Here is a 17,431-nt window from a genome sequence, read left to right on the forward strand (position 1 = left end):
TTCTGTCACAGAAGACTATCAGGTTAGTCAGGAATGACTTCCCCTTCATAAATCCATCCTACCTACACCCAGACACACTTTGTTCTTTGTGTGTCTGGTAATGGTTTCCAGAATCATTTACTCCATCAGCCTCACAAGGATTGACATGAAGGTAACTGGCCCATAGCTCCCCAGATCCTCCTTTTTGTCCTTCCTGAAAACACAAGCGACATTTGCTTTCCTCCAGTCCTTGGGAAACCCCATGCATCACGATGACCTTTCAAAGACTGACTGGCAGTGCAGGGATCTTGTCCCACTCCCTCAACAGCTGTGGACACATCTCATCAGGTCCAAAGGGCATCTACACATCCGATCTGTTTAGAAGTCCTCTAACCTGACCCTCCTCTACTGACATCTATTTAAGAAAGCAAAGAAAGTGACACCGATAGGCCCTCAAAAAAATCACAGAAGTTGTGTACATTCTCTATTGCCTTGCTATACGAAACTCTTTACTTTATCAGCAACTCTCGGAAGGTTTTAAGATTTATCAGAAGTGTTGAGCTCGAAATGAGAGTCTCGTTAGGAAAGATGACAAAACAGCATTATCATGAAAGGTGCTTTGAATTTCTCTGGATTCTGCCTCAGGAAGAGGTTTGGGGTTTTGGGGTTTTTTTTTTAGCACAACAGTGAAAGTTGCCAGTGAAGCCACTGACAATGGATATCTTCTGCCTTTCCTTGATACGTAACACAAATCCACTCTTGAGCATAGACACAAATATTGTCAAGACAGCACTAAGGGCACCAGCTAAGCATCGGTTGAGCAATCCACTGCCATTTTGTTGCACACACTCAATTACAGAATATATGCAGATACATTAGACTCTCCTTCTGATCCGACAAGTCTCCTATCAAAGGAGTGAACAATACCTAGAAGATCAGAATAACAGTATCACTGTATCCAACATTTGTCTTGATGCTAGCAGATATGGGAAGACACAGGTTGAGAAGGAAAAAAGCCTACTAAGTACCTGCCTGGGAGATGTCTTCCTCCCAGAAAGACTAGGCATCTGCTGTTATCTGCCAATAAGAGGCATAGATTCAATGCATGAAGAGGACACTGTAAACTGCAGATTTGGTGTGAACACCACCATGATGGTGTTTAGCACAGAGTGCCTTCCTTTTCTAGGTAACTCTTCTCTCAGAATTCTTCCATTTTGTAACAGAATTTATCCAAGTAAAGTTAACATCAGGGAAAAGATGTCCCAAGAAACAAACATGGAATGAACTTATCTTTAGAAAAAGCTTTAGAGTTTCCCAGAGCAGTAGGACATTCACAGGGTTCCCTCTTGGTGTCTTTAACAACAGCCAGAACCAAGACTGTGTTTCAAGAGGAACTGTACAAACAGGCACAGGCTGGTATTTGAGAAGGTGACTGAACCCATAGTCACAGCACATGTGTTTACTGTGGAATCTCTGTAATAGTTCCATATTCTAAAAGGTATTTTGAAGATATTCTTGAAGAAGAAAATCAGTAGTTGCTGGCATTTGTTAAAACATAAAACATTCAACAAATTACAGAAACACTTCAAGTCTATACTCTTATTTCCCCACCTTAGTTTCTTCCTTCAATTTAGCAGCCATACATTAATGTAGATGACCAAGTAAAATTTGATTAACATAGAAAATTTAGGCTTTAATTAATCTATTTTTGACAGCAAACAAATTGTTTCTGGATGAGATTGCAACTACCTAAAAAACACCAGAAAAACATCAAGAGTATTCTCCTCTTATCTGTATTTTGGCAAAATCATGCTTCATAACGCACACTAAATTACTATCTATTCAATCCAACATGGACAGCTACAGTAACAACTTGTGCAGAAGAGTGGGTGAACTTAAGTTTTCTGAAGAGACACCTGTTTTGGTTTTTTGTTTGTTTGTTTTTTGCATTTTGCATTTTGCTTGTGACTGTTCTGCTACATGTAGAAGCTGGTTCCCTGCACTTGCTCCATAGGAGAAGAGTTCCTCTAAGTGATATTTAAGAGTCTGCTAGCTGTTTTAGCAAGCCAGAAAGAAGTTAACTAATTCACACACCACATCAAACACGCTGTCCTTACAAGACACTACAAGATCAGTTGAGAAGAAAACCAATATTGAGCTTAGAACGCAGGTCTGTTCCTTAACACCAGAAACCTGTATAGGAAGGTCTCTGCTCTTGTTCAGACCAGCTATTTAATTTCCTTTCCTTTCTCCAACCCTAACAGGTAAGTAGAACCTGGTACAGTACTTTTTACATTTGTGAGCTTTGTCTTTTATGTAACCACACTCACTTTACGCTACTTCATCATGACCAAGTTTTCGCATTTAAAAAGCCCCAGGCTCTATTTACAGCATTCCCTAGAGGCTGCTGTATAATGAATAGAAAGAAAACGTAGCTAATTTCTTCACAACACGCAGTGGCTACTTCCAAGAGTCATCTGAAACAAACAGTGATGAACCTTATTCCTACTAAGTATTTTTTTAAATAAGAACAAAGCCATCAAGACAGCGTTTCATCAAATGATTTCTCTAATATGTTGTAGGTAAAAAGCAATCTACAACTGAGCATCAGCAATGATGTCCCACTGGACATAGCCTACATAGTATTACAAACCTGCTTTGAATGAGACACTTTGGAAAATACAGTAAGACTCAGTTTGACAGTCTCTATCACCCTCTAATTGATCTTCAGTTGGAAAGACAAAATCTGGCTGTGTATCAACGTAGCAAGTTAGGAAGTGATTAGCACATAACTTTGGTATCTGCAAACAGGGAGCACATAACAGTTATCATTTGAGAAAGAACTTAACTCTTTACATGATATATTCTTACTCATCCACATCACCTGGAGAAAAATCAGTTGCCAATACAGAAAATAAAACAAATATTTTTTCAGTTGGCCTCTGTTCAACATTTTCTCCTGCAATTTAATGCCCCTTTTTTTTCTTATTTCAGAGTAATTTTATGCTACAGCATGGTACAGAAGTACGCTCAGGACATGAACAGCTAGTATAATTTTTTAATTATTTGGTATTTTAATAATCAAAAGCTCTATCCACAGCACAATACATTTGATCAAGTTTAAACAGCAGTAGAGTTTCTAGGCAAAAGACAAGTGTTAGCTCTATGTCTTCAAGCTTTCACCCTTCAGTCTCTACTGCTTATATCTCTTCCAGTTTAGGTGGCTTGACAAGGAGGAAGAAAGTCAAATAAAACAGTTCACATGCTACTGGTCAGACTAACATAACAGCACAAAACTTTAAGAATCACAACTTCATTCAAAGAACTTTGAAGGATTAAACAATTTATTTAATAACTCCCTTCTAAAGCTAGGGGGAAAAAAACCACAGTCAGGTCACTACTTTGCAAGCAGCAAAGGACCACAGTATCTGCCATTGGATCTTGCTGCAGAAGCAACCACAGAAATTTACAGCAAAGCAAGCTTAATGCTTTCTCCTCCTGCCCATCAGCTTCCAGAGTTATTGTAAAGTCTGCCTTGAGTACCTCTGAAACATAATTATCTGAAATCTCAGCAGGTTAACAACTCACTCCTAGAAGATAACAAACAATATTGCTCAGACTGTGATGAAACATCCAGCTAATCCCAGGCTTCACTGTAACATCTCTGTTACCTTCTCAAACACTCAAGTTTCAAGCAGTTAGCGAATCTTGAACAGTTTCCTTTTCAACCCAGTTGTGCAGTCAAATATAAACCTCTGCACATCACAAACTGAACATAAGGCCAACACATAGGTGACCTTTCTTCTGCTCCAGAATTTTATGGAAAACAGATTGCATAATATAAAAGTATACTTTAACTTGTTAAAGACTTAATTATTATGGAAGATTTTACCTCAAAAGAAGTCTTTGAGAATACATGTAGCTTGGTTGCTTTTTGGCAATCTCTACTGAATGGATTTCAGATCTTCATGCCTTTGGTTGCTCAAAGAAAGTCTCTTCCAGCAATAACCTTAAGATTTCTTTTTCATTAAACAAATAGCTTTACATTATTGTACTTAAGTCTTTCCCTCTTACAGAACACTTCTGTGACTTCGCACAAATGAAGTAGAACTTTTGTTTAAGATCAAGTGTGAAGATTAAAAACATCTATCTTCTTAACCAAAGAAAGACATATTCTTTACTGAAGCAAAGAAGAACCAGCTGTACCACACACCTTCTTCCACTTAACATTTGCACAATACGTAAACAAATTCCAATTAGGTAGCTGAAGTAGTGACATCCTCTCCATCCAGTTAGCACTTCAGTTACTTCAGTTTTGGGTTTTTTTGGTGGGACATTCATTAATTCCTCCTAGAAGCAACTAATATTAGGCAAGCTTAACAGTTTCATAGATATGAAGCACCCATATAATAGAAACTTTAGGAACAAGTATAAAGAGTTCCCAACACACCCCCGTGAAACAGATGGGAAACACAGTAGGCACCTTCAGGTTCAGACAACTGTACTTTGATAACCATAATACAGGTGCCTGTGCTCCCTCGATGATCAAAACAGATCTGTAAGATCCACCTAGCACAGTCAAAAGGAGCCTTGACTGCTGCTCAACTGATCCTACATAGAAAGCCACATGCAAAGGTGAGCTGAACAGTTCTGCGTCCACTGACCTAAATTCACACGTCTAAATATTGACCTTAATGTCATACTTTAACTGTTAAAAACATATTCCGGAGAACTTAAGAAACACAACTGAAGCCAAAGCTTTTGAAATCTGAATACATATCTGCTTAAAATAATTCACCTAGTCCAAAAAAACAGAACCAAGAAACCAGAGCTAAAGATGACTTCAGACATCTTTTTATTGGATGACAGTCACGCCAAATTTTTTATTTTGTTAAAAATTGCTTACCATACACAAACTACACTTTTTTGATTTAATCAAATACATTGAAAATTATTATCTGAAAGCAGGAATGTACAGGAACATACTATACCCTTTATGACAAGCTACGCAAACACAATTCTATGGATTTTTTCGTATTCCTAGAAACGTTAAAACAACAAAAAGACCACCTTCTCTGTCTTCAAGATCCTTTATTTAGACACAGTTTATTCATCTCCAATAAGGTCTCAGTAAGACTTCAAACAACAAAACAAGAAATTCAGTCAATTGTCAAGCCCACTTCTGGTCTCCCTAAAACAACTCAGAATGTAACAAATAATACCATAAAATAGTAAAGATAGTACCACAGAAGGATTGCATCAAACAATTCTCAAAACAAGAATTAGTGCAGCTGAAGAATTAAGTGTAATGTTTGGCCAAGTTGTAAATTAAAAATTACTCCTGTGTATCCTCAGTGGATTTGATTACTCACTTGTTGAGCAATGTACTCTTAAACTCCTTAATTGCTTAAATGATCTTTGATCAAGTCAATGCTAATTACTGAAGCACTGCTAGTTGACCATCAGTTGATCATCACAACACAGCTGAACTTTAACTCCCTAAACAGACCAAAAATCAGAACTTATCCCACCTTATTTTCTGATGTTACTTCCTCAAGTACAGCAAATCTGGTTTAGCTCTTTATCACAAGAGTGTCTGTATTGGAATACAAAGCGTAACTTCCAACCTATAACCTTGGTATTTGGAGTCTAAGCATTGTTAAGTACTGAAGAGTTTCTAAAGCCTCCCTGAATAGTCTTCACTTTGATCTGCTCAAGTGATAAAGCTTTGCAGCTGTGTAAATGAAGCCAGATTTCACCCAAAACTGGTAACTGATGTTAGTAGACTAGAATCTGTTTTTAAATCAAAACATGCCAGCAATTTTTTCAGAACATTTAGTATGAAGCACCAACTTACAGCAATTAGGTATCAATATTTTCCTAACACATCTAACAAGCATTTGATTTCTATACAACCACCCTTTCTTCCCCCCTCGCCCTCTCTGAACAGAGGCAAGATATCAATGTTTTTCCTCTAGAATCAGCTACCCTTTGCCTTTTGGTATCCCCACTCAGGTGTAAAAGGTCTTCTTAACACCAAAATGTTAGGAGATATTTACTGAGAAATATAATCTGCAACTTTGCTGAGCAAGTAAAGTTACATTCACACACACATACAATTTATATTCTTGCAGGTACTGAATTAAGTAATTGACATTTTCCTTTCCTACATATAAAATATTGCATCACTTCCTTTAAATTTAACTACACACAAATAAAGAACTTATATAAACATTGCTTACTCCACCTTTTTCCCCAAAATCATGGTTTATAAGAGATCCTGGACCCACGTGGACTTCTAGAAAGAAGGAACTTCCTAGGCTTAAATAACAACTCTTTCATAATATCTTCTTATCTATGCCACTTCAAAATGCAACTGCAGTTGACTACACCAAATTATACTTGTTTCCAAAGAAATAAGCAAGGAACTGTTTGTTCCAAACTTCTAGAGAACTCAGAGATTTACTAGGTATTTTCTAGTAGGCATAGCATGATCCTGACTACTGTTCTTCTATTTTCAGTCAAAATATACCAGTAATGTGAGAAGCTAGCATTAAGCACCAACTTAGACATGTTAGATACCAAAATACAACATTTTCCTGAAAGTTATAGCACACTTTAGTTTGCCACAGTTTTCTGGCCCCAATACCTAAATTTTAACAATTCTAAAATTAACTGTCAGAGACTAAAATTAAAGTTTCTCTTGGTTTCAAGAGATCCTGTTGTTACACTATAGCTACATGAAAACCCAACCAAGTGAAACATGAAAGAGACCCTGTCTTGATGAAAGAAGTGTAAGAAAGAGGAAAATGCTTTTGCAGAAGTTAGCAGCACAAACAAGTCCAAGCATATTTGCAAATTGTGAGGCTCTTGATTTCAGTTTTAATTACTTCTTAGGATTAATCTCAGAGTTCCAAGCAGCACTGACTTGATACAATGAAGATCACCAGCAGCAAGGCACCTTTCTGGGTAAGTCTGCCCCAAAACATGGTAGTCCTTTTTTTTACCCATCACATCAAGAACAATTATGTGCTAAAAATCTTATCACATGACAAATGAGTTCATATGTATCTTTTAACTTATAGATTTTCATATTTCAAATCACAGAGATATTACAGATAGAGACTGTACTTCTGCCTAGATAGTCACTATACCATAATTTAAAAAGTTTCAACCCAGTTTCAGAAGTTTCCACTGAAAGATATTCATTAGCAAGATGCACTGAAAAGCTTGTACTACACATGATACCAGAATTTACTAAAGTTACATCAACAATGGAGACACAGTACAGATTTCATTCTCCAAACAGAAGTGTATTGAAAATGTCATGTTAGGACAACTAGCAAAGAGACTCTTAGAAAAAAGAATAATTAGTCCAATTACAGAAGTAAGCACTGCTGGTTGAAAAGCTACATCGTGTATTTATGATTTTTCCAGCTATAAAACCCTCTTCTTACCTAGTCATGAATGGATTAGAATACCCAGTTTTATTGCTTGTAGCAGAGACAGCAACATGTGAACAGCCTGACCTTTATTTTTATTTTCTACACATTTTAGTAAGGTGTTTCAGTTTGAAAATTTATTTTTACTATACCTTATTGACAAGCTTAGAATGAAGAACTACATTTGAAGCAATAGTTCTAAAGTGACATAATTTTGCCAAAACTCAGAGTTTAGAATTGCAAAAGTTAAAGTTTTAGCTAAAGACTGAAATGTGAAACAAGCTTTTCTGGTAAATACTAAAACATTCATGTATTCATGCAATTCAGAAATGTATGTAGAACACCACCCATCTGTGGGATATTTTAAGATCATGACTTCTGGTGACATCATAAACCATAAGTTGAAAGAATCCTGATAAACTTGCACTCAAAGTACACAAAAGTAGTTGTTGGTTATCTTTGATTTTTTTCAAGAACTTCAGTACATTCTGCATCAATCCAAATTCAAGCATTTTGACATCAACTGTCTACAGAAGTGAAGTTTCATACATATTAAGCATCAAGTGATCATTCACATATGACAAAACAGCACATTAAGAAGAAGAGTGTTCAGCAAAAGTTATCGGTATGTTACAGGAAAATCTACATAAACCAGCTAGATAGTCTATTAGAAATTCAACACAGAAGACTTCATTAAAACCAAATAAATACTAAGTTTTACCTTTTCTGGATGGTAATATAAAGATTTCAAAGTGGTAAACAAGGGTGGGCAGCCTTTACTGAAGTTAACCCTCAGGAACTTATCCATAAGTTCTCTAAATTTTTCACCTAGAAACAAAAGTGTATTTGGTTATATGTCAGTGATTGCAAGTGTTATATAAATAAGCACTAATTGCTGTGCAACTCTGGATAACAGAGTAACTGAGAAACTGTAATTAAGGGTTTTCATCTTTTCTGTTACTTAAGAATAAGATGCAAATATGCTTCAGATAAAAAAAGATGAGAATAAAATGCTTAAGTTGCTAGTGTTTAGGAGACGACTGATGAAGACACAGTAACAGTCCTCAAAACCTGTAAAATCTATTAAAGAGAAAGTATTAAGTGTTGGCTACAGAGAATGTAGCAAGGGCTATTAAATAAACATTGGAAAAAATTATAATGGCAAGAATAACTAAGCACTGGAATGGATTACCTTGGAGATCTTGTAAAAGCTCCATCATTGGAAGTTTTTATGATTAAGTTAGACAAATGTATGTTAGGAATAGTGCAGATATAAATTATCCTGCTTTGAGGAAGAAGGATGGATGAAATGAACCCTCTACCTCTCTTCTAGTCCTATTTTTTAATGAGTAGGACATGACTTCCGATGATATTATGTTTGTTTCTGGAATCAGAAACAGAATAGAAGACTGGGTTTCAGAAGGATAAGCACCATATCAGAATCATCTTTATCAAAATACACTAGCAGAAAGCTAGAAAACCGATTTAATTATGTTTTCAGGTAAAAATTACAGTACTTGCAGTACGCCACCTCTCTGAGAAATGCCATTTCCAAAAAAAAAAAAAAGGCAGGACTTCAAAGAGAAGATATCCAGTCAGGAAAATAGCTGCCTTCCATGGGTTTATTCCTATGAATAGTGGTGGTTCTCAATTGATTCATTTTTTTTTTAATTGGTTTTGTTTGCTTTGCACAGGGATGAAGTTGCTACACTTCACTGCCTACTTCTCTCAGTCTTTACACAAGGAAATAGTACACTTCACATAATGCTAACATACACACATTGAACTTCAATTTACTAAGAATTACAAATTTAACAGGTTGTTTTATAGATACTCAGAAAGTGAAGGTACTACTGCTTTGTATACAACATTCCTATGTACTTCCACCAATTCTTAATTGTCCTACACCTACTATTACCAGCACTGTTGCTGAGACTAATCAATGTAACTCACCTTCTCACCTTGCTGTACTAAACCAGACTGCTGTATGTAGAAACTATCTGTGGATGAGGATCCATAACTGGACTATAAGCACATCCTTTATTACAGGTGGATTGGTTAAAACTTCTCACACAAGAAACTCCCCCAATATGAGAAAGATACATCTTAGTTTCTCAGTTTCTTCTGTTGAGTTAGTCTAATTTATATTCTTGATGGAAGAACTGTAGTTCAGAATTTAGGAAAGCAAGATTCAAGTTTCCATTAAGTATGTATTTATTTATAGAAACCAGAACAGCTTTAAAACAAAGTCTGAAAAATGCAACACACAGCCAGGCACCCACCTATGACATGAAACCAAGCTCAAAGCTTAAGTCTTGAGGCACAGAACAGACCTGACCACAAGGAACAGTCAATCCATAGCAGCATAAACTAATCTAAAACTAGGTGGGCTACACTCCGACCCCCGCATCCTTGGGCAGTCTGAAAATTAATTTTAACAGCCTTCCTCCATAAAGGTGGTTTCCAGCTGGATTAAGGAGCCGATTTGTATCAAATACAAGGTTGTTAAGATGCAACACATGGCAAGGTCTGGGAAAGACTGCCCTTTTAATATAAGCCTGCACTTTAGAGTATTTTAAGCCAACTGTGAATCAGTGTTGGTTGCAAGCAACTGGTCAGTGACGACTCTGGAACAGCAACCTCACTTAACCAAAAATTCTACCCTCCTGAAATTTGCAAATACATTTCTACAAACAAGTTTGTTTCTACACATTCACACTAACTTTTGCCAACAGGAATTCTTATCTGCTGTACTTAAAAACACCTGAAATCATTTAGTAAACAGATGAATTTCTAGGGGATCAAAACCAGTTTTATACATCCTTGACTGATACAAGCCTAACAGATTAACAGAAACACAAGTTTTAATTTAGGAAAATTCTTATTATGAAACACTCCAGAGAGTCTACTGAGAGATTCTTGACTGTTCTAATCATGAACTTTGCTTTCGTGTAGATTACTGTTACTGTAGAAACAATTAATCCTTATTACCAAACATACGTCTAGTTAAATGAATATTAGCTGTAAAACTACACTGTCAGATACAATAAGGTAACCTAATACAAAACATACAGTGAAGTGAGGTCAACAGCAAAAAACACTATTAAGAAAAATATGCAAAAGCATTTAGCAGGTTATTCCCTTGTTTGCTATGTATTACAGGAGAAAAACGGTTTCTTGCCACTTAGCTTTTCAAATCTAGCTGAACTGCCTTAAAATTGGCTCTTGCATCTTTTCAAAGAAACTGAAGTATCTGGGATTAAGTAATTTGCAAGTGTTAACTTCAGGGTTAAATCTCTTACGAAACAGTTAATCTTGTGATTTTTACACAGGAACAGTGTATGCATACTCAGACTCCTAAACAACAACAGAGAAGTTGACTAGCTATGCTCTGTAGCATTTAAAAGTACAACAAATGCAGTGCTCAGTAGATGAGCTAAACTAAAAACTAATCTCACAAGATTAAAAGCATGAGCAGACACGTTGGGAATTTGCAGCTGAACTTAAACATTTCATGACACTTAGATATCTAACCTACATACTTTATATTTCTTTCCCAAAGTTTTCTACTGGAGTTACAGCAGTTAAGACAGCTACATACCAAGTGTATGGGATTTATCATTTCATTTAGCCTCCTTCCTTCTATTTCAGAAGATTGTAGCTTTCTGGTTTAAAAAGTATGTACATACTCCCTCTAGAACTGAGGACGTTTGTGCACTGTATTTTAAAACAGCTTTTGAAAGGACAGTCACTGAAAGGACTTAGCTATAAAAATAAAATTATTTGTGCTACATAACACTGCAGACCTGCTTTTTGTTCCTATTCTTATTATCAGCACAAGACCAGTTTATGTTGTAGATTTAAGTTCTAGCGGTTCTACAATAAGCTGTTGCACACCCAATAAGATACTCAGCCATAAAAAGAGATTCAATGTTTTCTGTACAGTACAAAACCCGTTAGGAAATTAATCAGTCCTATGCTATTGTGATTGTTATATACACCATTTACACCTGGTTTCAGTGTTTATAAATTATAATTTAAGTTAGCTCTCTCTACAATATTTATGTATCTTAAAGATACAGGTATATAAACACACACACACACCTATACCTGCAATTCAAGTGTGCTAGAACCCCTACCTTTTAACTTATGATTCTTAACTTGCATGATGCAGGAAAGTGACATACAAGAATTCCTACAATCTGTACACCATTGTGTACTGTAGTTTCATCAATACAAATATTACATGGTTCATATCACCATATTAGAGTACATGAACTTTTTCTATGAACTCCTGAAACATAACAAATAATTTTGTCTATTCCAAGAGGAATGCATATGTCTGATTCGTGTACATGTACAAATAGGTATTAAATGCACATTCAACAGCCTGATGAAAACTTAAGGAAAAAAAACAGGTAAGAAACTATTATGGAACAGATATGCAACTTGTTACCTGAAACAAAGTTTAAAGGTAATCTTCTAGGTGAAACTGCTCTGGGATGTCTTTTACTAACTTCTTCATAAATCTGAAGCCTCTCTTCTAAAGTGCCTATTATCAGTAAATATAATAGATGTAAGTAACAGAGATAAAAATCTGTTCTTCTAAATGTTTTTAAATGTTGAGAATTGAGCTGAACTTCTTATACAATTCAGAACCATTTAAACATTTCAAGCTTCTTCCAGTTAATCATAAACATTACTGTGTAAAACTGTGTATTGAAAACACACTGCATGTATGACATGCAACTATCAGTGCTAATTACTGCAAGGGTAAACTGCAAACTGAACAATTACCTTGCACACTCAATCATACAGCACTAGTTTGGTTTCTTTCAGTTACATGCTGCGCACTCCCATTCACACAGTAGTTTGACGTTCATTGATCAATTAACTGTTTTTTCACTATGCATCCGTTTCAGACAGTTAAAACACTCAGAGCAATATATATTGCATTTCTAGATCATAGGTATACAACTAGCACATTACACAAGCATGCCTTTATTATAGGTCCTCTGGTGGCAGCAAAAGCAGGGCACAATACCGCCAGTGTAAGTACTGAGCACCAGACATCTTTATACCTTAATGTTTAACAAAAATAAAGCTAAAGATTTTCTTCCCACTCCTCCCCTTTCCCCCATAATATGCTTTGGAGCTCCAATGTGGTTACAACTTAAGTAAAACTAATCTGTTGCTTTGAAATGCCATTTTGACATAATTACAATCAATTTGGCACAAATATTATGAAATTCATCAAGCAATTTAAATAAAACAGAATGTACAGATCAAGACTACGACACAACTTACATTTAATGAATACATCTGTTTTCCTTTCATAAGAAAAACAATTTATCTTGTCACTGAGCTCAGATGTTGGGGAAGGGGGGGGAACATGTTACCCAGTGGCTCCAAGAGATGTAGAGTTCAAAAAGTTACACTAAAATAATGTTTGGATTGGAACTAAAGCATATAAAAGCCCTAATTGAAGTCACAAGTTGGAGCTCCAGAACTTACCATGGGGGAGGAATAGTCCTAAGACCACCTAAAAAATAAAGTAGCATTATTAGTTTTATAAATTAGTACAGTTTTAATCTACATAGGATTTTAATATGTCAAATAAACTACTGGATTGGTTCTTTGTTAAGAACTACCTACTTTCATCAAAACATTTATTATAGCAAACAGAATAATCAAGTTCTTGGATAATTTATTTTCGAGACAATAGTAACGATGTTCAACTCTATGAATACACTATGAAAGCCATTCAAAGGGCAACACTACTCTCTGCATAAACGTAACAAATGCCATCATTTTCATTTCCCAATTACAAGCCATATTCTCAGACCTTATGAAACCCAACTGTAAAACTTCCTAGAAGAAAGCTGGCTGAGAAACACAATACAGCTATAATATCTACAAGTAATATCCTCGTGGGCTTATGATTTATGATGTCATCAGAATAACTCAAAACTTCCACTAGTTAGCAAGCCATGAAATACAAGGAAACCATTCCTGTGTAAAGGTAAACACTTGGGAAAACACTGCAAAACACTTATAGTATAAATTGTTGCAATAAATATTGTAATTTTTTTTAAAAATCAGCTATTTTCCTGGAAAGACAGAACAGCAGTAATGTGAACTAGCACTGGAATAACAGTTTATCACCTTTTTCTCCACAGAACAGTCAGCTTGGGGAAACAAAAAAAGGTGTGGTTTTTTCAGATGGCCTTTCTTTAAAAGGCCATCTGAAATCGGTATTTGATTATTTCTCTACATGTCTGTGGAAAAAGCTAAACAAGTTTCAGAATGACAGTTATGTTGTGGTGTGTGGTAATAGTCTGGCAATGAACTACCAGACAGGAACGAATTGCAGTTTGGTTTCCAAGTTCATGTGTGGCAAAGAAACATTCTTCACTTAAGCATGTTAGCAAATGACAAATGAGCTCTTCTTTAGCTCCAAGAAGAGAAAGACTTGCTGTTGGTAATTTCATGCATACAAGCTTCCCAGTGAACATTTTTTAAATGGATACACACAACTATATCATATTCAAGATTAGGAGGTACGTGAATTTCCTGCCAAGCAGAACTTTTAACTCTAAAACAGTAGTATATCCTATATCACACATTTTCAATATATCTGTGTATCTTAACTTACTAGGTTGTAGGGCCTTTTCCAAGCCTTCGTAATAATACCAGTTTTCTGCATTGCGCTCAATTAACTCTTTGTATACTTCACCAGCTTCTTTCAGTCTTCCCAACTTCAGTAACATCTCTCCTAAAAACAATGCAGTAAAGAACGGCAAATTACATGAGAAAACACTGATGGGGGTAAAGTTAAAACTCAGTACATAGAACTGGCCTTAATCATATGTAGATACTTAAAAAGGCTTTATTTTTCCAAAGGCATTTGTGTATTACAAGGGCTACTTGAAGCTACTATACATTTAGCTCACCACAATTTGGAGCATTCAGCATCTATGAAAACAAAGATTATTTGTATGTCTGTATCCGAGTATTTAAAATAGCTATTGGGATTAAAAAAGAAACAAGCAACTCGTTCCTTCCAGGACTCCAACACATGACTATGTCACTTCTTACCAGGTTGTTAACTTAACTATACCTATATTTTTCACACCAACTAACCAGTTCTTACCCAGTTAAATCACACTGGTTTGCTACTAAGTTGTTCTACCAGGTCTGGCTTTCTTCTTCACAGCAGCCCATACACTGCTGTGTTTCAGGATTTGACACTAAACATAGATAACACACCCATGTTTTTTCTACTGCTAAGCAGTACTTGTAGAGCACCAAGGCTTTCACTTTGTAACCCCACTCTGGCATCCAGCAAGCAGGCCAGGGTGGACAGTAAGTTGTCAGTAGACACAACCTGGACAGCTGATCCAAACTGGCCAGAGGGATATTTCATGCTATATAGTGTCATGCTTAGTAATAAAAACTGAGCGGAAGGAGTGTTTGCGCAGATGGAGACTAGCTGAGCATCAGTCTGCTTGTGACACATGGCAAGTAACTGCCTTTGCATCACATGGGTATCTGGGGTGGGGTCTGGGGTTTTTTTTCCTTCCTCTTCCTTCACTTAAGCTATCTTTATCTCAACATGTGAGTTTTCTTGCTTTTGATCTTTCTATACTCTCTCCTGTCCTTACAAGGGAGGCTAGAGGACATGAGTGAGCAGCTGTCTGGGGCTTACCCACTGGCCAGGGCCAACCCACCACAATTGTGCAAACAAGGAGCAGTTAAAGAACACGTGTTCCTACACTGTATAATGGCACATATTCATAAGTCAGTATTAGTACTTCAAATCCACAAAGCAACTGTGTGTTATTTTTAGCCAAAAAAGTCAGCTTCAGTATTCACTTAAGTAGGGCAATACAAGTAAATGAATTAGAAAGCTTAAGAAGGGAACAAGAATTTGACACTTCAGCAAAAAAAAAAACCCAATAAAAACAAAAAATAGTGTTCATACCACAAACAGTATTCTTCATTACATTCTTCATGAGCTTAAAACTGGGTTATAGTAGCCGTGATTTACAGAAAGCTACTCTAGTATGCACCAATATAATAATCTCTGAGATGTCCTCTGTTCCTGTGTCAACCCATGTTAAGCTACCTGCATCCACTATCCACTTTGGTAGGGCAAGTTACTCTAGCACAAAATTGTACATCTGGTGTTACCAGTTTCCCCTATAGTAATTGTTCCAAGTCACTTAAAGATGTCACATTTCTTCCTTTTACTGCTTTTTCATATCCGAAAGCCAGTAGCAAAAGTTTAGAACAGAATTGTCTGAGGGAAGAAGAATGACTTACCTTTGATTTCTTCTACTATTAATTTATCACATATTTGCTTTTCATATGTCTCTATATGTTCTAAAGACTCCTGAAATAGATCTGCCTCTCTCATCACTTGATTTTGATATAATATCAGTTCGCTATATTCATAATCTATTTTATTAGGAGGAATCTGGGGGGAAAAAAGCAATAGGTTAGTTAACATTTATCTGTACCTCAACTGTATGCAGTATTACAGAACATAAGACTCAGGCTACGGAATATAATCGGGTCTATTTATATACCCATCCAAACAGACAAAATGTAAAACTCCCATTATTCACAATCAAATTAGATTCATTCAGCATATCCTTTGCTAGATAACAGTTTAAAGGAATTCCTGTATTTCTTTTCTCTATCACTGTGGCGAGCTAATTAAAGACGGAATCCTTGCCTTCTCTCATGTGATTCAATAAAATTTGCAAATATCTTTGTAATCTTTTCCTCTGAAGTACTCATGCACTCCACAACAATTTTGACCCAAGTTCCATAGCAGACTGCTGGGATATCACAATACTCATTTTCAGCGTATCAAAAATTCTGGATCAAACTATTTCCAAGAGCAATGAACCACCCAAATGCTGGCCATAGCTGGACAACTAGAATTTTTGAGACAGGAAACTTACACTATTTCTCTCTAACCAATGTTCTCTGTCCTACATTTTGATCCCCTGGAAAGCACAGTGCATAAGCATGCAAAGAGTGTTTTCAAGCAACAGATAATTATTTTGAGGCCTGCTGCCAGACGTATACCTAGGACTTCATCTACATGCTATACTAAAACTATTGGGTCATCCACCTTAGAGCAATACATCAGCCACTGAAACGGGATGACATTGAAAAGTATTCCTTTCTAGGTATAACTCCCTGAAGTATATTCAGGCAATGAAAAGTCTTGCTGGAGTTATTTTATTAAAATTATTATTTTATAAATGCTCTTCACAAATATACAGAGAAGCTACTTCGGTTATGAGTAAATTGCAAAATTTCAGAGACCAAATGCAGTAGTCTGCAGATAATGCCTAGCAGATCTATACAGCAGTTTCATATGTGAAATATACTGCCTCAACAGAAATCACAGGGGAGAGTTATAGTCTAACATGTTTTTTTAAATAACAGAAATAGATAAGCAGCAGCTGAGCTTGATAAATGTTAACGATTCTTTCCCATGACACTACATACTTTGTTTCTTCCCGAGCAAGCACCACTTTGAATTGTCACATTGCTCACTAAACCATTTACTATTATTTTTCTGTTCCCCAAGTAAACCTTTTCCTCTGTCTTCTTTAAAGAACCAAGTAATTTAATAAACAAACAACAAACCAACCCCAAAACATTTAACTGGTTGAAATTAACATTCATATTAAAAGAATCTTGACCTAAACCACTACTCCCAGCCCTTCCCTAAGTACAGATCAGTTTTATGATTTTATGTAAAAATTTCTGTTTACATGCTCTTCGGATTTTGAGGCAGCTTTTATAGTACTGTGAATTTTTACAAGGAAGATTTTCTTTCATTCAAATAGAAATTTTCTGAAGACAACGTAACTAAGTAATGTACTGTAAAAAAGTGTGTACCTGACAACAAACATCAGTTTTAGGGCTGAAAACAGCAGCATTCAAGTATTTTTTTAGTAACTGCTAACACAGCAAACGATGGCTAA

General features: G+C 36.0%; 1 protein-coding gene across 1 annotated transcript in view; it reads right to left on the reverse strand.

The window, feature by feature from the left end:
* The window catches only part of NAA16 (N-alpha-acetyltransferase 16, NatA auxiliary subunit), a 77,272-nt gene that overhangs the window by 34,258 nt on the left and 25,583 nt on the right, over window positions 1-17,431 (reverse strand). Inside the window, exons 6-9 of the mRNA XM_086481979.1 lie at window positions 15,747-15,900; window positions 14,077-14,196; window positions 11,878-11,973; window positions 8,143-8,249 (exon numbers count right to left, since the gene is read on the reverse strand). Coding sequence (XP_086338105.1) covers window positions 8,143-8,249; window positions 11,878-11,973; window positions 14,077-14,196; window positions 15,747-15,900 — 477 coding nt within the window. The remainder of the gene's footprint in view (window positions 1-8,142; window positions 8,250-11,877; window positions 11,974-14,076; window positions 14,197-15,746; window positions 15,901-17,431) is intronic.

The sequence above is a fragment of the Leptosomus discolor genome, chromosome 1, assembly GCF_034619465.1.
Source record: "Leptosomus discolor isolate bLepDis1 chromosome 1, bLepDis1.hap2, whole genome shotgun sequence".
Classification (NCBI taxonomy): Eukaryota; Metazoa; Chordata; class Aves; order Leptosomiformes; family Leptosomidae; genus Leptosomus; species Leptosomus discolor.